Source organism: Branchiostoma floridae, chromosome 3 (genome assembly GCF_000003815.2).
Source record: "Branchiostoma floridae strain S238N-H82 chromosome 3, Bfl_VNyyK, whole genome shotgun sequence".
In the NCBI taxonomy this organism is placed as follows: domain Eukaryota; kingdom Metazoa; phylum Chordata; class Leptocardii; order Amphioxiformes; family Branchiostomatidae; genus Branchiostoma; species Branchiostoma floridae.
Window position 1 is genome coordinate 18,511,616 of NC_049981.1, and position 21,802 is coordinate 18,533,417.

Here is a 21,802-nt window from a genome sequence, read left to right on the forward strand (position 1 = left end):
ATAAATGTCCCGGTACGTTTATTTCAGGGACCTAAGAGTATATTATTTTCCTTGGGACCAATTTTTTTTTTTTCAAAATCGGAAAAAAATGGGTCGGGAAATCCGAGAACCAAGAAATTAAATTGGTGTAGCCTAATGTAGGTTATAACAGAACCATGCCTCTGATACATGTACTAGGGCACCCCCCTCCCCAACCAGTTATGGTCTTGTACAGCTGTAAAGCCATGAAATGCCTTCAAACTTTTCTACTCTACTACACATGGGTCGTGCTGGGATCTGTATATATGTGCAGATTTTTACCGTCTGAAAAAGTACATGGCACTCTGCATACAAGTAATAGTACATGAAGTAGTTGCATGAACAACCAGCGGAAATGATGGGAGTTCTGTAAAGTTACAGAAACATCTCAAGTCCTTTTGGTAGATCTTCTTTGCAGTTTGCAGTGAATGTGCTTGATCTAGTCTTTTTCTTAATGTTGAATTATACATACAGATGTTATATTGTAGGAGTGCTGATGACCAATATTCATGACCAACATATTGGGGTGTACCACTTTTATATACTAGCAGTCATCCTAGGAACAAGATTGTGATTTGTTCTACCTGCATTTGCCCAGAATAAGTGTATAGTCTATATTTTTTTTCTTTAAATTTGCACTCCTTAGAACTGGGGGAAAGTGAACATACTAGTCAGGGCATACTACTCAAGACTTGTGGCATGCAGTCTGTGTGTGTTGTGAAGAATATCTGTGCTTGATCATGTGACCTTGTCTGTGTTATAAATCTGAAACAAGAAAAAAGATGGTGATAGCCAAAGTTTTATCATCCCTAGAATCTTTAATTTACTTCAATATTGCCATTTTTGTGCACGCACCATTTTTGTCTAGCAGTTTATGTGTATCACGAGTGGAAAATGTGCAATCTAATAGAAGGTAACTTTGATTTGTTTTTCCTCAGAGATTTTCTTAATAACATTATTTAATGGTGGTGGAAATATATGATTGTTACACGTAATAAATTTTGATCTTATGCACATGTACCCTAACATTTATATTCGTATACATGTATCTATCCATGTTATATGCTTCTATATTCTTGTAGAGTGCTTTTACTGCATTTGTGCAGTACTGTCTGATCTCGTGATGGTCTATTATCTTGTTCATTCTCCTGCACAGATTCGAACCAGTGTCCTAAAACTCTTAGTTCAACTCTGCCTTTGTGTTGTCCAAGGGAAAGCTTGTGCTAAATAAGGCATGCCCATTACTATGCTGAGACTGAGACAGTCGTTATTGGTAATTGGGTTTCAAATTTTAGATCCGTGGGATCTGTACGCACAGGGCAATTGCAGCATAAAAAAATGCTAGGCGAAAACACCTAGAAACCTCTTGCTAAAGAAAACAAATTTGTTCACTTGCATGCCAACAATATTAGACATTTGAAATCTAGGCGGTGCATGCTAACTGGCTTGTGCCAAATACGGCATGGTCATTGATATTTGTAAGCAAGTCAGGTCAATAGTGCAACAGGCAGTTTGATTAAGCAGAGGTGAATCTAGAGAAGTTTCTATGCCACATATTCAGCTCTGCATAGGAGAATGACCTTTTATTGAAGATCCTGTTGCTGCCTTTTAATTTAGGACAACACGCCAGATTGAGGAGTTAACTTTTCCTCTGCTATTTGTATACGAGGTGGCATTTTAAGGTAAAGAAGAGGTGAAAGTGAAGAACTGTCACCCAGTATTGCTTTTTCTGCATGTCCTTGTGCCATTCCTTGTTCAAAGTAGCAGAGAAAGTGAAGTCCCCTGGACAATGTTGCTATGTGTATGTGGTAGCCTGGGTGTCATCCTCAGTAGTAACCGCTCTCAATCTTTTCGCTTGAAAAGCATGGCTTGAGCCAGCAGTTACTGCGGAGGATGGCACCCAGGCTACATGTATATCTGTGGCCCTTCTTCACAACAAGTGTGTACTAATGCATGTTCCTGTGGAGTGGTGGATATACCGATTTGTCCATGTGTTACTGTAGTGTACAGAAGGCAGGGCCCCAATGGTGACTCCCAAACAGGAGAATCAGATACAGCAAAGTTCACCTGAATACAGTATAAAAGAAACATTTAAATTTTGTAATCTTCTGCAAAATTTAGTACATGTGTAAAACTGTAAAAGCTTAAGCATTTCAGTTAAGGACTCCTGATGTAGTTTGTATTATTGTTTTTTTTCTTTAACCAACTAAGGGTTTTAAAGCATTAAAAGAAGGAAGATTGTCAGGGCACCAAGATATGAGCCTATATCTACACTGTCGGGCAATATGTGCAACATCAGGTCCTAAGAATAAGATAGAACCCTGCAAGTTGGTCCAATTCTGATTTGTTTCAGTGACCATAGAATTACTTATCAATTTTGATTTGTTTCAGTGACCACAGAATTACTTATCAATTTTGATGTGTTTTAGTGACCACAGGATTACTTATCACTGCATGTGTACTTTAAGGGTCATAAGATGTCCTGAATCAATGTTAACTGTAATTTCCAACACAAAAATGGACTAACCCGAATTTTTTACTGACCAACTCGTCTGAGCAGTCCACTGCTTCTGTGGCGTCACATTATGCAAATAGGACACATGACTTGGTAAGCAGTGGATCATAAGTTGCAGAAAGTCTATGGCACCCTGTCCTGTTGACAGATGGTTGTAGAGGCCTCATGTAATAGACTTTCTACAACTTATGATCCACTGCTCTCTGTCTGATTAATATGACATTGAATGGGGGGCAGATTGCTCATTCCTTGACATGTTTGTCAGTTGAAACTTTGGGTAAGTCCAATTTTTTTTGTTGGAAATTAAAGTTCAACTTTGCATCAGAAAGGCTTCTACGAACACAGATGTGGTTTCAAGTTAAGGTCATCACATATTACTACACCAGCAAGTAACTCTGGTCACCTAGAATACATGTAAGACTATCCTTAGCTTGTACATGTATAATTTATTAATGATGTAAATTTTACTTCATACAGAATGATTTGCAGTTCAGGTTATCACAATGTACTGTACAGGTAATGATGAAATTTATGCAATTTCACTTGAATGGTAAAGTTACTAGTACCTTAGGGGACTACCTCAACTTGTGTTTTCTCAAAAAACTAAGCATCTTCAAACCAGATTTCAATGCTTTATTCAATACTTTTACAATGAACTTGTTTTTTGAGAAGACATTTTGAATTGAGACAGCCCCATTTTAAATCAATTATGTAAATGCATTTAACCAAGAAGTAAGTTGATTGTGGAACAATATGAACATTCCTGCTTATTTCCATTGTAGCCACGCAAACATACCAAAGTCAGGTTTTGTAAAGTCTCTGCTTTTCTCTTCTTGACTGGAACTTGAGCTGCATGTTGAAGTTTAGACCAGTATATCTGTCTGGTAAGGGTGGGTCCTGGTACAGACGATCCAGTCCAGGTCTGGACATGAACCTGGATCTGATTATAGTAGCCCAGTACTAGATCATATTTCAGACAGTGAGACATTCATGTCTCTGTGAGGGCTTCAAATTACTAGTAGTTTCAAATTGTATACTGGAATATAGTGCATATTACCTCTGACTTTTCAAAAGAGCAACCCCAAACTGAACATTTGGGCCAAAAGTACCACACCTTTCCCTAACCAATCATCTCACAGGAACCACTACTGCTTGTTTTCAAATTGGTCCAAAGGCAATCCATTGATTTTTCCAGTCCTTCTTTTGGACCAGAACAGCAAGAAAGATCAGTTTTGCACCAGTACAGGTGCCCACCCGTACTGTATGGTTCATAATCTTAAGTCCTCATGTGATGCATCATGTGTTACAGATGGGATAAAACTATTTTTACATGCATGTCAAGTTCCAAAGGTCTGGTGCAGGTGTAAAAACTGAGATGATAACGATACTTGAACTTGGTGTACTTCCTTACTACACTGCTGTGCTGTTTTCTATCAAGAACTTTGTGCAAGAAAAATTGACTTCGTGACTGTGGTGTTTGTGTCTCTTTTTTTGTGTCTTTAGCTAAATGGCTAAGATGTACAAAGTCTGATGTACCAACAGACTCAAGCAAGAATAATGTAGCTTGGTATATTACTGCTGGGCCAATTCATGGCACTGAGGTTCGTGGTAACATTCCTATTCAAAAAGCAGGTATCTTACTTGGCTGTGTCTGTTGCCAGATGTTTGACAATCTACTTGAATCTGCCTGCAGACGACAAAGTTTGCTAGGCAAGTACAGCACAATGAAGTTGTCCTGCATAGATTTAGAGCATCTCTTTGACTTTGACTTTATTATCTCTAGTTCCCCTCTGCATTGCATGTAACCTTAATTACATATACAAATCAATGCATAACAGAAGTTTTTCTTATTCTTTTCATTGCCATCTTGCTATACAGTATGTCTTTTTCTGTTCAAATGGCTGTGTACAACTTGACGATGAAGCTGCAACAAGTTAGTATTGCAGCCCTTCAATTTTATTGCCCTCAGATCCTGGTCAGCTTGAGAGGAAAGTTCTCGGTGATGAGGTGGTCATTCTGTAACACGATCACCACGTTCACCTCGAACTCCACCTTGAAGTTAGAGGTGATGAGGGTGGGGCAGGTGAACAGGCGCGGGAAGATCATGTAGATGGGTAGCGTCAGGCCCCTGCACACGTCGCCTTCACCAATCTGGATGTTCTGGATCTCTGTGGCATCGCGAGCGTAGCCTTCGGCACACCCGCAGGTCTCCACACGAACCAGCTGCAGCTCGATGGAGCGGATGGGCGACTCGGAGCTCTCCACCACCAACTCTCCCGTCAAGGGGCGTGACAGGCAGCATACGGAGGAATCCAGCTTGCCCTTCACTACAAACCTGCATCCGACAAAAAGGTTTGGGTTTATAATAGAACATGGAGGTAATACTGTAAGAGAGGAAATATTTGCAAGGGTTTATTTCTGCAATAAGTAGGAAATGTAGTATTTGATGTGTTTCTCTTAAGTTCGCAGTTGAAAAGGGCTGGTGTAGGCAAAAAGACAACAAAATGTTGGTGAAAAAGTCCCAGCCAAAATGCAAAAGTAGAACCACAGCAAACATTTTCCCTTTTACAGTACTATACACAAAGTTCAACAAAAATGAAACGTCTCACAATCATCATAGTCTTTAAAATCTTGCAATGTGAGAAGCTTTGATGGGCTATATGTATCTGAGGTCCCCTAAAATGTATGGGCTTATTTCTGTCTATTAATTTGTGCATATAGTGCTGCATGCCAGGGTTGGACAAGTCCACTAGTCCTGGGCAAGTGAAAGTGCCGATGCGAGCAAGTGAAAGTGCTGATGTGGGCAAGCGCATGATGCCTTAACCTACCTTGGAATCTGACTCTTCTCCTTGATGTTCTGTAGTGAGTCTGGTGTGATGGTGAAGGGCACAGGTTTGGCCACAGCCTTCTCCTTGGAGTCCCTGTACTCTAGAATGATCTCACTCTGTTTGGTCAGGTCTTTGTTCAGCAGGGAACGCTTCACCTCTGCACGGAGCAGGTACTGAATGTTCACGAACACGCCGTGGTACGTCTCATACAAGACCTTGTTGTGTCCCTTTGGCTTCAGGGGAACTTCAAACGGAATTTCGGTCTTACCGGAGGGCAGCTTGCCAGGTTTGACCAGCTCTACCGCATAGCTGACCAGTTGGATGGGCTTGAGGGAGTTGTAGAAGGCTTCAAAGACACCTACACTTTTGGCACTCAGCTGTAGGTTGACTGAGCCCTCCATAGAGAGGTTCACACCTGGAACAGAATAGTGGTATACAGTCAACCCTGCACAAATGATCACCCCTACATAATTTCATAAAAACCACCTGCCCAACCTCTACACAAGGACCACCTGGCCATTGATATATTTCATTTTCATTGGTACAGTCAAGCCTGTACAAGTGACGACCTCTTCACACGGGCAAACTCACTTCATAGGCCCTGTGAGAGTTTGGTCATGTGTCACCGACTGTCAACGGACAGGAATAGACTAGCATATCCTTATCCACACTCTTGGACCTGCCCCTGCTTATCTCTAAATGGTACGCTCAAGCAGTTTTCATTATTATTTTTACAAACAATTTACCAACAATTCAACATAAAGCACTACTGCACACGTTTTGGTAAACTTAATTGATGTCGAAACTGCACAAGAGCAAATTCTCACAGGAGTCTGCTGATGCTATATAATAAGGACAACCTGGCCATCGATTTACACAAATTACAGTAAAATCTGTACAACTACATAAGGACCACTTGGCAATTGATTTACAGTCAAACCTGTACTGGTGACTACCTCTACATAAAGACCACCTGGCCATTTATATACAGTCAAAATGTACAAGTGACCTCCTCTGCATGCTGCATAAGCCAAGAACCACCTGGCCATTTGATATACATACAGTCATAAAGGTTCCTGACATCTATACGTTCTGTTGTACCTTGATGCTGCATGTCTCCTTTGCTCTGGATGACCACAACTCCAGACACGAGCTCCCCCTCGTAGTAGATCTTATTCACCTTCTTAAGGCGGATGTCTAAGGCCATGGTGGCTAAGCCTACAAGCTCTTTCCCAACTTCCGAACAAAAAATCAGGGTTGTCCAAGAAAAATGGGGAGGGGGGCAGGCACGAATTTGCACAAGACGACTCGTGAGAATCAAAGTCCACTGGGGTCTGTCACTCAATGGAAAAGTCAAGACAGACTTAAAGACATAATTTTTCTACAAATAGGAGTCATACAAATTGCCTAAGTGAAGGAAATCTTGCATTGAAAAAAAAAATCAATTTCTCTAGCTGATTTCTTGCAAAAACGCCCACTTCCGGGTTCAAAAGCATGATGGGAAAATGCAAAACGAGGCCAAAATGAAAAACACCACTTGATTGGCCGTTATATGTTAGACGATCTCTCATTGGTTGATTTAAAGACTGAGGCACTAGATTTGAAAACGTAAGATTCAGAACTGAGAAGGGATCCAGCTGGAGGAAGGTTTTAAAGGTTTGTGGGATTTTACACCTTTATTTCATACCTTTGGGGAAAAGTTTGAAGATCTTTGATGACTGAACATGAATAAAAACAAATAGGGCCGACGGAAATGTTGATCTCACCGCGATTTTCCTGTTTTAGGATGGAAATTTGAAGATTTTTTTGTGACAGATGCACACAAAGGGTCGAGTAGCGTGGGGCTTCCAAGATTCAGACAGTTGAACATTTTCCCCCAGTTTCCTGCCATCATCAGCCTGAGATCGGAAAAATAAAAGAAGTATTTTCAGCTAGTACGACAGTTTGCATCTGTGCCCACAGAATATAGATTTCTGTATAACAATTTCATTTGTTATTTTGAATATTTTTCTTCATCACAGGGTCGTAGCCTGGTACTCTTTGTTTGATACAAAAATGGAAGACTACGTCAAAATCGAGAAGATTGGAGAAGGTAAGGAAAGTTCTGATATGTATAATGGTGGATCACTTTTTATCCGTCAGCTTTTTAGTTGGGCATGAATAGATTTAATACGTCTTTTTTGTTTGTTTTAAATTAAAAAATACATGTTACTCATTACTAAACACCTGTTGATGATGGTGCACTATCTCTCTAGGCAAGGATTGCATTTTGCTTTTCTACGATTCAACTATACACTTTCCCTTTCAAGTTGTGGATGGTCTCAATTTCATGAAATTGGGAAAGAATGACTCCCATTTGATTTGTTGATATCTCTTTTTCTGGATGTTTATTCACATATTATAACCAGTAATACACATAAACCAACCACCAGTTTCATGCTAGCTGTTTGTTGAACCTTTGTCTGAAGAAGAATCCCCCACAACAACATTTTTTTCAAAATTCAGTGCATGTAAAATAACTAGGTATCCATGTTTGGGCTTTCTATCCAAAGTTCATAGAATATAGCCTGTGTGCCAGCAAGGAGCTTTTATCAGAGCTCCTTGGTGCCAGGGACTATGTACAGGTGAACTTTGACTCCATGGCCAACATGCCACAAAGGAAATCTTATAACAGATGCCCGACTTAAACCATGAGCCGGCTAGCCAACTGGGGTATGGTGCCAAAAACTGCCAACATTGGGAGAGGAACAGATGACTGTGCCTTCAGCCAAAGGGTCAAGTTGTATTGCTTTATGGAGAGTCTGGCATCCAGGGTATTGCTACTTCTACTAGTACAGGTATTGATAATAAAACATTCCCTGGGCCTGACTCAGTGTTCTAACACCAAGACTGTTTGTGGTTGTGCCAGGTACCTACGGTGTTGTGTACAAGGGGAGGAATAAGAAGACTGGTCTGACAGTGGCTCTGAAGAAGATCCGTCTGGAAAGTGAAGAGGAAGGTGTCCCCAGTACAGCAATCAGGGAGATCTCCCTACTGAAGGAGCTCGTGCATCCCAACATTGTAAAGTAGGTCGATCAAAATGGCTAGGCTAGACTAGTAGTAGACACGAGATCAAGAGATCACAGGTTTGATTTCCGGAATTCCTGGCTAGATGTGACATGCCATTGGGAAAACGGTGCAATGGTTGAGTGGGTAGAGAGTTTGCCTCACATTCGGTAGGTTGTGAGTTCGATCTGAGGGCATTGTCTGCTGAAAATTTTTAACTCAGCAGATGTTCGGCTATGTCTAGAGGCAAATTGATTAAGCATAGCCGTTGCTCCAGTGTTTCCTTTATTCCTTTATTCCAATACCCTTTAGCCCTATTTAGGGCTAGTCTACCAGGGTTCATATGAAACAATGAAACATACATAAACAAATGCAAGTACATACACAAACATACATGTATATATACAAACAGATAATAATACTTAATAGATACACAATCATTAAAAAAACTATTGGCTTGAGAAGACTTGATACATTGCCTTTTTAAAGCGTGAGATGTTGGGCAGGGATTTGATGTATGGTGGTAGGTCATTCCAAAGACTGATGGCACGGTAGAGAAAAGTTCGCTTTTTTTAGTTTGTTTTTGGCTTAGGGAGTTTAAAACTGAAGGAGTTGGATAATCTAGTTGAATATGTGTGGGTAGAATGGACAGGAATAATGGAACCGTAAATGTTATGGGGCTCCTTACTGACAAGTATTCTGAAAAACATAGTCAATGTGCTGATGGCGAATCTTTCTCTTACCATGGGCCAACCCAAGTTTGAATGCATTTGCTGAACAGGTGTTTCTAGTGGACATTTAAGCACCAATCTACAGGCTCTGTTCTGTACAACCTGGAACTTTCGAGCATTTGATTCAGACATGTTTGCTAGAACTGGGAGACAGTACTGTGCTACTGATAATGTTTCATTTAAGTATTCCTTCTAAAGCATTATTGGTAATTTATATACTATAGTTTGAATGATCAGTGACAAAAGCAGCTGACATTTGTCCTGTGTGTTGCCCAGCCTACAGGATGTCCTGATGCAGGAGTCCAAACTGTACCTGGTGTTCGAGTTCCTGACCATGGACCTGAAGAAGTACATGGACTCCATCCCCTCCGGACAGTACATGGACTCTATGCTGGTCAAGGTGCAACAAGCAGTTTTTGTTACTGTTGTTGTTGTTGACAATTGACAAATGAATACTGAGTGACTATATCCTACACAATGCATTGCGGATCACCCGAGGTACCAGCCCAAAAATTGGAGTAGAGTCATACAAAAACCAGAGAGCTGGACCCGAGTGTCATGCAAAGTACATTTTGTTGCATTCTCTTTATGTCATACCCACTCAAAAAAACACAAATTTCAATGCAGGATGTGCTAGAAATTGAAAGAATTTGTTGTCCATAAAACAAAAAAAATTGGGAGATCATTAGGTCTAATGCCCAAATTTGGCATTTAGATTTTACAGCGGTGTACACAATGTGTTTTTAAATTCTTTGATGGAAGATTTTTGGATAACGCTAGAAGCCTGTGGGTTCCATGAAACATGAACCAGCCTGGAAGACCTACATCAAATGTTTTGCAGGTCCAATGATTAAGATTTGAAATAACTTATATCGTGTAACTTGGGCCAGAATACCAGTCCAAATTGTGCTGTATTGCCCAATCTTTGAAGTTGCAGTGCACAGGATTTGATGGAACATATTTTGCATGCATCGCTGGTGCTACTGTTTAAAAATTGCCTACCTGATACGGGGGTTGGATTGCTTTTCTGTCAATCTGACCCTAGCAATCTGACCTGCAGTCAGACTGGAACCTGGATGATACAGAATACACCATGATAATCATCAAGTATCTATCGTGTATAACGTTGATACTATTTTGTGCTCCACAGAGCTACTTGTACCAGATCCTACAGGGGATTACGTTCTGCCACTCCCGCCGCGTGCTTCATCGTGACCTGAAGCCCCAGAACCTCCTGATCGACAATAAGGGCATCATCAAACTGGCTGACTTTGGGCTGGCCCGCGCGTTTGGCATCCCAGTCAGGGTTTACACACACGAGGTAGGCTAGCTATAGTTGTTGTAACCCTTGTAAGTTGTAGTGCCTTGTGTCACATAGGGCAGCAAGTTTCCTTGTTGTTTCTGTAGCAAGGTATATTTTTACAGGGAGATGTTCCGAGCACTTCTCCTCATACACAGTTCCCCGATATTACATCCCTTCCAAAAGATGGGTGCAGCCGCAACCAAGATGTCCTGACACAGCTTAAATTTTGAGTGTACAAAAGTGCATGTGCACCCCATATTTCCATCGCCGCAGCTAGATAGTTATCACGCTAGATGGACCAGACCCATATTGAAGAAGAAATTGGAAGAAGTACACTGTAACAATGGTGGATTGAGAGTTTCAAACCATGGTTAACACCTAACTGTCTGTGTGTGTTCAGGTGGTGACCCTGTGGTACCGTGCCCCTGAAGTTCTGCTCGGGGGTGCCCGCTACTCCACGCCCATTGACATCTGGAGCATCGGCACTATCTTTGCAGAGATGGCCACCAAGAGACCGCTCTTCCACGGAGACTCTGAGATCGACCAGCTCTTCAGAATTTTCAGGTACTGTTTTAGAGCTGGTGATTCTGGGACAAAAGTTTATATTGCCAACTCAAATTTAGCCTTGGGTCCAGTCCAGGTCCAGCCAACACAGCACAACACATATTTTTGTTGGCTAAAAATGTCAACTAATAAGTAGGTGAGGAAATTTGTATGAGAGAACGTAACATGTTGTGATTGAGTACTGTAACATCAGGAGCTTCAGGTGGTACTAAAGTGCAGACTAGTAATCCACAATGGTACTGCAGCTTTTGCACTAGTTGTTGACTAAAATTATTCTGACACCAGAAGGTGTCAGAATCCCAAATTGGCAGTGCCAAATTTTAAACAGGTTTCACCTATCATGAACATGTTAAGAGATGTACATGATATATGAATTGATACATGTACTGATTTTGCTGGGTGTCTAAAAATTTGTCCCTCCACCCGCCTACCCCAGGACCATGGGCACCCCCACAGAGGACATCTGGCCAGGAGTGACCCAGATGCCTGACTACAAGCCCAGCTTCCCCAGCTGGAAGACGAACCCCAACCAGCTCAAAACATCCGTCAAGAACATGGACGACCAGGCCTTGGACCTGCTGCAGGTAACTTCTAGTAAAGGTCAACAGTACCCTGGAAGTTGGCCAGTTACCTTTCTTTCAGTACTTGGTGTAGAACTTCTGTGGTATTGGAGGTCAAGTAACAAGGTTAATGGAGTTTAGATTGAGAGGCCATGGGTTCACTTCCTGGCTAGATATTCTGTCCTTTGGAAAGGCACTTGACACAGCTTTCCTCACTCCACCCAGGTGTAAAAGTGGGTACCTGAAGTCGGTTGAGGAGATAAAAGGTGGAGGAAGAATAGGGGTGGGCCCCACCTCCCAATACTGTGTACTAAGTGTGTGTTTATAACAACCCACTGCCCCTAACTATGGTCTCAAAAAAGTCTATGGGACTCACTGACCTGTACCTGTTTAAAAAAAAAGCTTTTGTGTCTGTTTTCTTGTATTTTACTAAAATCATGTCTAATGATTTGCCTCCCAGAAAACCCTGATCTACGACCCAGCAAACCGCATCTCTGCCAAGGCTGCCTTGATACATCCTTACTTTGATGATCTGGACAAGGCTTCGCTACCGGGCACAAACTTCAAACCTTGCTAGAGATAGACACTGTACAAATTTGTAACCTCTTCATATAGATGTCCTACTCTTCTACATCTACTCGTGCTGTCTTTTCTATATCCTGAAGCATAAATGCATACATGTAATATCTTTTATTTGTGGCTTCCATACAATTATGACTTGTGTGATTATATGATGATAATTGTAATGCCAAAAGTTGTTACAACCTGTGTAAAAGAAACTGCCTGTCAATGAAAATGTGCCTGTGTAGACAATAGTTTGTCTTCAGATTTCCCCTTAACAATGGTCCATGAAAATGTGTCTATTGTGTAAACAATAGTCTTTAGATTTTCCCTTATCAAATGTGTAGTATTTCATATAATAAAGCCAAATATAAAAGCTTATAGTATACACAAATAGATATTTACTAGGTAAAGTGCCATTGCATAATGTGGCTTCATGTCAAAACATTTCAATGCAAAATCCTCATCACCTTAAAACAACTGCTGTGGAAAAGATACCCGGTAATCTTACAATACCCGGTAATGTTTAGAAATTATGAACAACTCAACCAAACATGGCATATGTATATTAGTTCTCTACAACATGCATATAGTACTGTAGTCATTGTTGTTAAGTCCCACTACACACCTGCATTTCCTTCTCATTGCATTAGCAAGTAACACGACAATTGTGTGGTGCAACTGCTAGCTAGATTAGACATTGCCAGTTATCTGTGCCCTGTTAGCAGCTGAAATTGTATGACAAAGCCATGGTTACCTCTCTAATCATGTGTAAGGGAAGCAACTTCATATAGGAATGTGCTGGTCTCAAGACATCAGCGTTACATCCCAACTGTGCACATCTACCAGATGGCAGTGTTTACTAAGAGTAGAGTATTTGGACAGGAAGCACTGGCATTGTATAGTCTATAGACACATCTAAGCTTCTATGCCTGTCTGTAGTTTTGTGTCTTTATGTGCTTGTTGATGCCACACTTTTTTCTCTGTCCTGTAAGTTATCCTACCATTGTAATACTATCCAAATGTTATTAGCCTGTATTAAGGAGGTTCTAGCAAGTCCTTGGCTTGTATGTATAACAGATGAGAAATGAATATATAATGTAGTGTACAGTCTATTATTGTCTGTATTTATAAGACCATGCTGACATGGTTTGATTTTCCTTGAGTTCCTATCAACTTGATTTTATGGAGAACATTCCTTTGGACCCCACAAAATTGATGTGGGCATACACAGACAAAAGTATGACACATAACTCCTAAGAATAATTCACCAGTATATTGGTATGCTTGCTAATTTGGGCATCATTTGGAAATACATCTGCACTGCAGGGCCTTGAAATTATCCTAATTTTAGATTCTATAATTAAAAAGGTTTTTAAAATCCATTCTACCAGACAATGGTTTTGCCTCTATATCTAGTAGACCTGTTTCCTCACTCCTCAATTTAATTCTTTCTTCTAAAACCTGCGCATTTTATTTGCCATTTCAGCTGACTGATAAGGGACACGTACAGGCAGAAAACCTGGCAGTTGAGGATACCTGGTGTAAAATTTCTATGATCAAAAGCGCAATGTAGCGGTAAAAAATGTTACCGCAGTAGATCTACTACAAGTACAATAGCTAACAGTTTGATTAAGTGTAAAGGAAAATCAAGTGCATTCCTCAAATTCAATCGGAAACATACAGAAAGGTCGTTAGGCAAAAAGTCGCCATGGATCAAAAGCGCTTTGTAGCAGTGCAAAGTAGTACTGCAAGTACTATTGCTGCAAGTCATCAATGAACTGCAAGAGGCTGCTTTTGATCCTTGTCCGTCACGTCAGTAACTACTGAACTAGTACAATGAACAGTGTTAAACTGTCTTTTAACGGAATATCCCACTCCAGAAGAGGGTATTATGATTCCTCTGAGAATATTTTATTTATTTATTTCTTCAACTGTTTACAAACAGCCATGGCTGCCCAACTAGCCGTAGGCTATTGCTAAGGGCTAACCCTGTACATGTTCGCACATGTTTACACACGACGGAAGGATTTGCACCAACGCACACCGCACCATCGCACGTGTGGGGGTTCTTTATTAACGTGCATGGGGTGTGGCTCTCCCCATACACGGGACCTCCATTTAACGTCCGAGGGACGGCCCTAGCCGAAGCTAGGTACTCATTTTCACCTGAGTGTATTGTGAGGAAAACCGTGTAAAGTGCCTTTCCCAAGGGCACAAGATCGGTGGCACGGCAGTCGGATTCGAACCCACAACCTCTCGGTTCCGAGGCGAATAAACTCTATGCGCCACGCGGTCCTCAGAGAATGAATAGTTGCATCAATGCTTGAACTATTAAAGTTTGTTTGTCGAATGCATCAATGGTATTATGCTTGAACTAAGTTTGGTTGTCAAATGTACCATATTAAGATGAAACCAGGTGTTTTTTTAACCTCCTTGATGAAACCCAAGCACAGGGCGAACATTGTAGCGATCGAGTTCTTGAATTCCCCTGAGGATCCTTCCGATTGTACACTCACCTGGTAGGGGAGGACGTGACTCTCACACGAGGAACAGGTATTGGTTGGTGTTGCTATTAATAATGCTACTTTGATATTTTATGATTACTTCTTGAGTAGACGAAATGTGTGTACACGTACACAAACATCAACAGAATTGCCAGCCAACACGTTTCAATTATCGTTTGTGGGCGATTTTGTGGTATTTGTCACTGTATTAAGTAGTCTTTTTAGATAGCAGTGTTCCTTGAACTTGAAGTGGCAAAATGTCTGTATCCTAAGGGTCGCCAACCTTCAAACTTTCTGTGTACATTCGAAATATCTGATAGTCACTCGACTGCTTCCATAAGCGACCCTATCGTTTGCGAGAAATTGTTCCTGAAGTCGGTCATATAAGCAGTTTTGGCGCCGCCACGTAGACCTACTTTCAACGTTAGCGAGGAAGTGTGGCGGAACTTGCCGGAAGTATGCTAGGCAAGCAAAATCACATACGGCAAGGTACATCAGAAGCGGGTCCGTATGGGGGTACTTGTATCTAGAAAAGGATTATTGCCGAAGAGACAGATGAGGTAATCAGTTTAGCCAAAAGTCAGGTGCATTTATCTATCAGAAAATAACACTCGCTTCTGGGGTGGAGATGCGTTTGCAGATTTAGCCTTTAAGCCTTGTTGAAAACTATTTAACAAGGATGTCTCTATTACATGATGGCAACGATTTTTTAGCTTCTCAATTTTGGTTGATAACTTTAATACTTGAAGGCACAAGTTTTTATTGCTATTTGTTTGAGCTCTTAGAATTAGTCCACCAGTTTATTTTAAGTCACTTATTCAAAATAAGGCACACGAAAAGATCAGGAGAGTTCATGACATGCAGCCAAAATGAAACAAGAGTTCACAGGACACAATCCTCAGTACGGTAATTACCGTAAATTCTTTTATGTTAACAGGGATCAAATTTCACGGTAGGAGCGGAAAGGATTGTTTCGCGTGTTTTACGTTCGCGGTTGAAATGATTGCAGTACATTAGTAATACATGCCGGGGCCCTTACTGACCACGAGTCCGAAAATATGATGGCACATGGCCTAGAAATGTTTATCCCGTCTCCGGTCTCGAACAGAACGGAAAATGACTCCTAGTAAAAATGGTAAAACAGGGCCTCTAACCTGCCGTAGGGTAGCGAGTTTTACTACACGGTAGCAACTCATATCCATAAGATCTCCTTCTGATTCAATTCCAACACTATTTCATCGTACTTTAAGAGTTACTTTTATGATCGGGTTATGAAGTAGCAGTTGTTTAAAACGGTAATTAAGATAGTCTCCATTTCTTCTAAATGAGATAGGGTGCGATGCGTAACACCAAAGCATGGCTTTTAGCCAAGTAAGCGTTTGGATCTAACAGATGTGCCTGTGTGTGACTTCTTCAACGCTGATAACGATCAGTTAAACAAACATTCATGCCATGAATATTTGTGCACCGGCTACCTGTTACTGGCACGGCAATGGTCATGGTTATGGAACAAAATAGTAAACATTTGTGACCTGCATACCGCTACAGTAGCATGTCTCCCACTCGGTTCTTCTTTTGTATCTTGTAATGTATGTGACATCTCCAGCACTGATAATGATACGTTAAACAAACGGTCGTGACATGAATATGAGTGCATCGGCCTTAACTGCCACTGCACCATAGCAAACTGCAGTGCAGCTCACTTGTCTGGGGTAAAGTACAGAATGCTTCTTGTGCTGTAGTACTGAACACCATAATGGGGTGGGGGTAGGGGGTTCTAGTGCCTACTTGACAATTTTGGTCCAATTTGGATACTTTTCAAAAGGAACAGGAGATTATATGCGGCGATCACGCAAACAGCCCATGCAGCGAAAACTGCCCATGCATGAGGGAAGCCCAAGGTCTTTCGTATGATGTAAATACAGTGTCAAAGATGAACCTTGACTAAAAAGCCCCTTGATGTTGACATTTCCTAACAGGTGACTAGTATGGCGACACCAGACAAGATTCCCATCCCACAGTCTGCTGAAGACATCGCCCCCTCCTGGGTACAGCTGGTACTGCAGAAGGACCTCCCAGGCGTCACCGTCACGGACGTCGATGTGAAGGGACTCATCTGCGAGGGTGATGGAAACCTGAGTGACATCATAGCTTTTGATGCCGCGGGGACCAGGAACGGCACAAGTCAGCGCTACAGTCTCGTGGCCAAGCTGACAAATCTTACCAAGCCGTTGGAGAACTTTGGCCTCGAAGATTATCCACAACAAATTAGGCTGGAGACGGTGGAAGTTGAGTTTTACTCCAATGTCGTTGCCGACCTACTTGCGATGAACAGCACAGATCGTGAAATCCAAGCGAAGGGTGAAGCTGACGAGGATTGCCCTCCTGACGATTCTCTCTTTTTCCCAAAGTGCTATTTTGCTGCCAATGACCCGATCTCCAAGGTGTCCGTCAGGGTTATGGAGAACCTGAAAACTCGGGGGTTCTCCATAAAACCCAACCGCCTACAGCTGAGTCGTGACGAGATGATGCTGACGGTCGGGGCCATAGCGCAGCTCCACGGCCTGTCACATCGGCTAGAGGTCCGCTCAGGTGTCCCTCTTTCCAAGAAGTACAACCAGAGCATACTACGTGAATCAGGGTACTTGTCAATGGATCAGGCCTACACCTTCGGCTACGTGTACGGTGTTCAGCTCCTCGCGGCTGCATTCCCCGAGAAGACAGACCTCGTAGCTCGTCTGAAAAAGTTCGACGCCAAGTCTGTTCTCGCCAATGCTGAGAAAAGTCCAAGGCTGAAGGTCCTTAACCATGTGGACTGTTGGGTCAACAACATCATGATAAAGGTAAAGGTCTATGTTTAATCTATCAAAATGTAGACATGGTTCTTTCAAAATTTGTGATGTATGCAGAATTGTTTCATCAAAAGCATAAAATCTATTTGTTTATCAAAGCTGCTATGAAGACGAAGCAACGAACTTCAGGTCAAAGCAGGTAACGTTAGTTCACTTTTATTTGGAGGGTTATCGATATTTGTTGTAGTTAAAAACTAGATGTACATGTTTATATAAAGTCGACGGACGGAGTTTCAGACAGCAATGTTTAGAAAATACTGCAATTTCAAACCACCATCCCTTGACTTGATATCATTTATTACCCTCTTTACAAAAACAACGGATATAGGTAACCCCGCGGATAAGGGTGAACTAAGCGCTACATGCAGTCTACCACTTCCATTTGTTGCAGATCTTACTTGCGATCTGTAAATTGTCTAACCAACTCAGCCAGGCCGACAAAGCACCAGTCTCATTAGCATTGGGAGGACGGCACAGAAGGAAGATAGTTTTACATTGATAATATTATGTATATACACGTACCTGCTACTTCAATGCAGTCTGTAACACCTAATTCAGTGTATGTTACATACACTGAATTAGGTGTTACAGACTGCAGATGGCAATGCGACATACAACAGCAATAGGAAGGAGCAAAACTATGACGTTGCAATGGAATTGGACTCACCGGAATTTTCGACTGAATCACATAATCCTTTTCAGCTTCACGACCTAATCGCCATGCTAATCGCTCTGGAGCAAAACTATGACGTTGCTATGGAAAAGATAAGAAATTGTTCTCTAACTGAAAAAGATTGGACTCGGGAATTTTCGACTGAATCACATAATCCTTTTCAGCTTTACGACCTAATCGCTCTGGATATGTAACTTCTTACGCTTGTACATGTGACGTCAGCAATAGGTAAAAGTCGTTGGAAGTCGATATCGCTCCCTGTCTCGTATGAGAGTAGGTTGATGCGCCCCTATATCGACCACCGACACCTTTTAACTTATGCGATAATTGGAGAACAGTTAAACTCTTTCTATAATGTACTTGTATACGTAATTTATCAACTCAGTTGTACTTTAATTCTCAAATGACATTGTTACTTCATACAAAGAGGGCAAAGGGAAGGCAGGCTACAGCAATTCTATTAGTTGGCGCTGTCTTTTTTCTCTTGAAAAGTATGATGGTGACACTCCTACCGAAGTAAAGCTGGTTGATTGGCAGCTGGTTCAGTACCTGCCGCCGACCTGTGACCTGGCCTGCCTGTTCCTCTGTTGCACGGGTTGGGACGTCTTCCACAACCACAGGGACGCCATTCTGGCTCACTATCATCAACAACTGCAGCAGACTCTGGGTCCGAGCGGTGAGAACCTTCATTGTGCTTAATAGATATCATGTTATATTTGTTATCACAAAGGCCATAATGATTTGATTATATGGATGACACTGCCTCTGGAAAGCCCAAAAGTGATAGGAGCGTGCAAGTAGAAGAAAAAAATTGTCTAATGAAATCCTTGTGGTCAGGGAGGTTGAACAAATGCTGAAAAAATAAAAATAAACATAGACCTATATTCCGACCCTGCACTCAACTGGGAAGGCATGGGACAACTAGGCTCTCCTGGGTAGAAATTTATTTAGGTTTCTTACGTAAAGGACACCAACCCTTTCCCAAAGTGACCAATATAGTCTTATAGAACATCTTGAAGAGTACAAAGAACGAAGCTAAAATGAAGGCAACCTGTTACACTTGCAATTCAATGATCCAAAACCAGTGTTCTAACCAAGTGACATTATGCTTTATTCTTGGAACTTTTTCTTCTAGAATCCTCAGGCCTGAAGAGCTACCCCCTGGAGCAGTTGAAGGCAGACTTCCAAGCCGACTGTCTGTTCGGGCTGGTCTGCCGGATGATACGTCTGCTGGTCCTGCCTGCGGACCAGGACCTGCTGCAGGTGGTCCAGGAGATCCAGGACTGGGGAGTAATCTAGGCATCCGGTCCACGAGACGGGGATTGCGCTGCGACCTCGCTGCTAATACATGCATAAGAGAAAAGGGTTTGGCAAAAAATTTGACTTTGGAATTGACATTGGCATTCTATAAAACATTAGTATCCACTTTTGCAACTTTAATATGGCATCTATTTGCTTGATTGCCTCCATGAAATGCCATGGAGGTTATATTTTCACCAGCGTTTGTCTGTCTGTGAACAAGATAACTTAATAACGGCTGAGTGGATTGGTTTCATACTTGGTGTGTTGGTGAGGTGTGATAAAAGCTGCAAGTGATTAGATTTTGGGCCCCCTAGCGGCTTTCCTTGGTACTGCAGTGCAACTTCCGGGTTTGCTATCTCGTGTTAATGAAAATATTTTCGTTTTGTGCGTGTTTTCAGATAATTGTGGTCAACATAATTTTAGAACCTCTGGATGGATTGTAATGTAAATTTTGGCCCTCTGGTATGTGACCTTGGTGCTGCAGCAGAACTTGTATCTGCTGACCTGGACATGCTGTGTCCTTGATATTTTGGTGGCAGGCAGCTTATGAAGTAAGGATATGTTGTGATCTTCTACTTTGACTTAAGCATTCTACGACATCAGTTTTTTTCCCAGCAGTTTGTACATTTTACAGTATGGTCAAAAACTTTCTGTTTGGAAAGAGAGTCAACAGACTAAAATTAAAGCGGGGGCAGATGTCATATTTATTTGATTGAATCAACATGGCCTAATGGAAATACTGTTTCCTCTTGTATCAATTGGTGAGAATTAATTAACACCCTGGACGAAAATGTATGTTTTAAATGAAGACAGAACATATAAGGGTACCATCAAAATCACACACTCTTTTAATTCTTAAAAAGGCAATTTCAAACATCAACTTGTGGCAATAAAACAAGTGTGTGCTTTAAATCAGCTCCGGATACATACATGTTAAAAGTTATGCTGGAAAATGACAGCTCCTTTGCCAGCCTAAGCTAAAGCAATTTCTACAGGATTATCACGGCAGTTATTCTCCACACAACTTCTCATGGCTGAGAATGCTCTTGAATATACTCTCCAAGCAGAGGTCGAATCGCACAGATATAGTAGTAGTCGAAAAAATTACACAGGTGCTCTTCCTAGAAATTTGTGTAATTTTTTCAACTACTACTATATCTGCGCGATTCGACCTCTGCTTGGAGAGTACTTGGATACTCTTGACATGTTTGCTGACAGATCTAAGATTTTCATCACAGCCAAATTCCCCAATGTTGCCTCACTATGCTATCATCAAATGCATTGCACATTCATATTTCCCAAAGGGGGTCCTACACTTCTTTCTCTACATTAAGTTTTGAGTACTTTGCCATTTTATTTTCAGTTTCTTAACATTATATTCTACAGAAAGCATTGATCAACAACTTTTACACACACATCTGTAAGTAAACTGAACCTATATTTCCACGTCTTTGTACAGTCATTACTGTTGTATTTACATTTAAATCTTATGTCACAGGTGAACAGTACTAGTATGCCAACATGACGCCGCAACCTCCCTATGCTTTTACTGTAAAATCTTCTTCATGTTTCGCTTTTGAATTTTCTCTAGAAACACGTGGACTAATTCCTCTTACTTGCACAGTCATGCACATAGCACAATCATTTACAATCTATGAAAGCTGTTGTGCACAGATTCAGGTATGTACCCAGAAATAACCCTATATGCAGGTAGTGATGGGGATGACACCAGTCATTTATCACTACAGGTTCTTCCTCACATCACAGAACAGAGACAATAAACTATGCTCTTCGTAGAGGTTTCAAAATTGTAAAATCAATAATCAAAGCCCATCTATACATGTAAGGTTTCGTGTTAGACTCCCCACCAATTAAAAACACTTCAAAAGTGACAGAGTCATGGAAATAATGAATTTTTCACATGCAACTAAATCATTCTATATCAGAGCTGTCTCCAGGCCCCGTTCATCCGTCCTGGAATGAAAAGTTGCTTATCAACTTCATGACATTAAAATACATTTTAATTTGAGAAATTAAAATGACAAATCTAACAACGAAAGTAAAAATGTGGGCTTCCAATTCCAACTGGCTCGGAAATTCCGAAGTACTGAATGAGACGTACATGAATTGACACCTGGAGACAGCCCTTGTCTATATATAGAAGTTACACTGTTGATTACACTGTGGCAATTGCCTGTGTCTTCTTGTGTAAAACCTCACAACAATATGACAAGAACATAAATTCCATGACATAGAATCCTCCAATACGCTAGGTATAAAAACAACTATATCACAAAATAAAATGAAAGCTTACTCAGAAGTCCCCAAAACTATTACCACACC

General features: G+C 41.3%; 3 protein-coding genes across 4 annotated transcripts; 2 read left to right on the top strand and 1 right to left on the bottom strand.

Annotated features, from left to right (window-relative positions):
• Positions 1 to 61: 61 nt before the first annotated feature.
• LOC118411320 (vacuolar protein sorting-associated protein 26C-like) lies at positions 62 to 6,816 on the bottom strand. The gene is made up of 3 exons (XM_035813522.1): positions 6,463 to 6,816; positions 5,362 to 5,776; positions 62 to 4,868 (listed from the first exon to the last, which is right to left on the bottom strand). Exons 1-3 carry the CDS (start codon positions 6,566 to 6,568, stop codon positions 4,499 to 4,501), a joined length of 891 nt encoding a protein of 296 aa, XP_035669415.1. The 5' UTR covers positions 6,569 to 6,816; the 3' UTR covers positions 62 to 4,498.
• A 61-nt stretch (positions 6,817 to 6,877) lies between these two features.
• LOC118411319 (cyclin-dependent kinase 1-like) lies at positions 6,878 to 13,238 on the top strand. Its single transcript, XM_035813521.1, has 8 exons — positions 6,878 to 7,017; positions 7,383 to 7,453; positions 8,270 to 8,426; positions 9,414 to 9,537; positions 10,288 to 10,458; positions 10,841 to 11,004; positions 11,441 to 11,588; positions 12,025 to 13,238. The coding sequence occupies exons 2-8, from the start codon at positions 7,417 to 7,419 to the stop codon at positions 12,139 to 12,141; spliced, it is 918 nt and encodes a 305-aa protein (XP_035669414.1). The 5' UTR covers positions 6,878 to 7,017; positions 7,383 to 7,416; the 3' UTR covers positions 12,142 to 13,238.
• A 1,413-nt stretch (positions 13,239 to 14,651) lies between these two features.
• LOC118411322 lies at positions 14,652 to 21,241 on the top strand. 2 transcript variants are annotated; one of them, XM_035813526.1, is made up of 4 exons: positions 14,652 to 14,681; positions 16,612 to 17,475; positions 18,650 to 18,833; positions 19,293 to 21,241. In XM_035813526.1, exons 2-4 carry the CDS (start codon positions 16,621 to 16,623, stop codon positions 19,454 to 19,456), a joined length of 1,203 nt encoding a protein of 400 aa, XP_035669419.1. In that variant the 5' UTR covers positions 14,652 to 14,681; positions 16,612 to 16,620; the 3' UTR covers positions 19,457 to 21,241. The 2 variants fall into 2 exon arrangements, with proteins under 2 accessions (XP_035669419.1, XP_035669420.1); XM_035813527.1 differs by lacking the exon at positions 14,652 to 14,681 and having other exon boundaries at positions 15,679 to 17,475.
• Positions 21,242 to 21,802: the final 561 nt, after the last annotated feature.

Excerpts from the sequence above, each read along its gene's own strand:
- LOC118411320 (XM_035813522.1), bottom strand. The coding sequence starts at position 6,568 with ATGGCCTTAGACATCCGCCTTAAGAAGGTGAATAAGATCTACTACGAG. Across the intron at positions 5,777-6,462 it reads AGGAGACATGCAGCATCAAG|GTGTGAACCTCTCTATGGAG; the intron begins GTACAACAGAAC and ends ATTCTGTTCCAG. Across the intron at positions 4,869-5,361 it reads GAGAAGAGTCAGATTCCAAG|GTTTGTAGTGAAGGGCAAGC; the intron begins GTAGGTTAAGGC and ends TGTCGGATGCAG.
- LOC118411319 (XM_035813521.1), top strand. The coding sequence starts at position 7,417 with ATGGAAGACTACGTCAAAATCGAGAAGATTGGAGAAG. Across the intron at positions 7,454-8,269 it reads AATCGAGAAGATTGGAGAAG|GTACCTACGGTGTTGTGTAC; the intron begins GTAAGGAAAGTT and ends TGGTTGTGCCAG. Across the intron at positions 11,005-11,440 it reads CAGCTCTTCAGAATTTTCAG|GACCATGGGCACCCCCACAG; the intron begins GTACTGTTTTAG and ends CGCCTACCCCAG.
- LOC118411322 (XM_035813526.1), top strand. The coding sequence starts at position 16,621 with ATGGCGACACCAGACAAGATTCCCATCCCACAGTCTGCTGAAGACATC. Across the intron at positions 17,476-18,649 it reads TCAACAACATCATGATAAAG|TATGATGGTGACACTCCTAC; the intron begins GTAAAGGTCTAT and ends TCTCTTGAAAAG. Across the intron at positions 18,834-19,292 it reads GCAGACTCTGGGTCCGAGCG|AATCCTCAGGCCTGAAGAGC; the intron begins GTGAGAACCTTC and ends TTTTTCTTCTAG.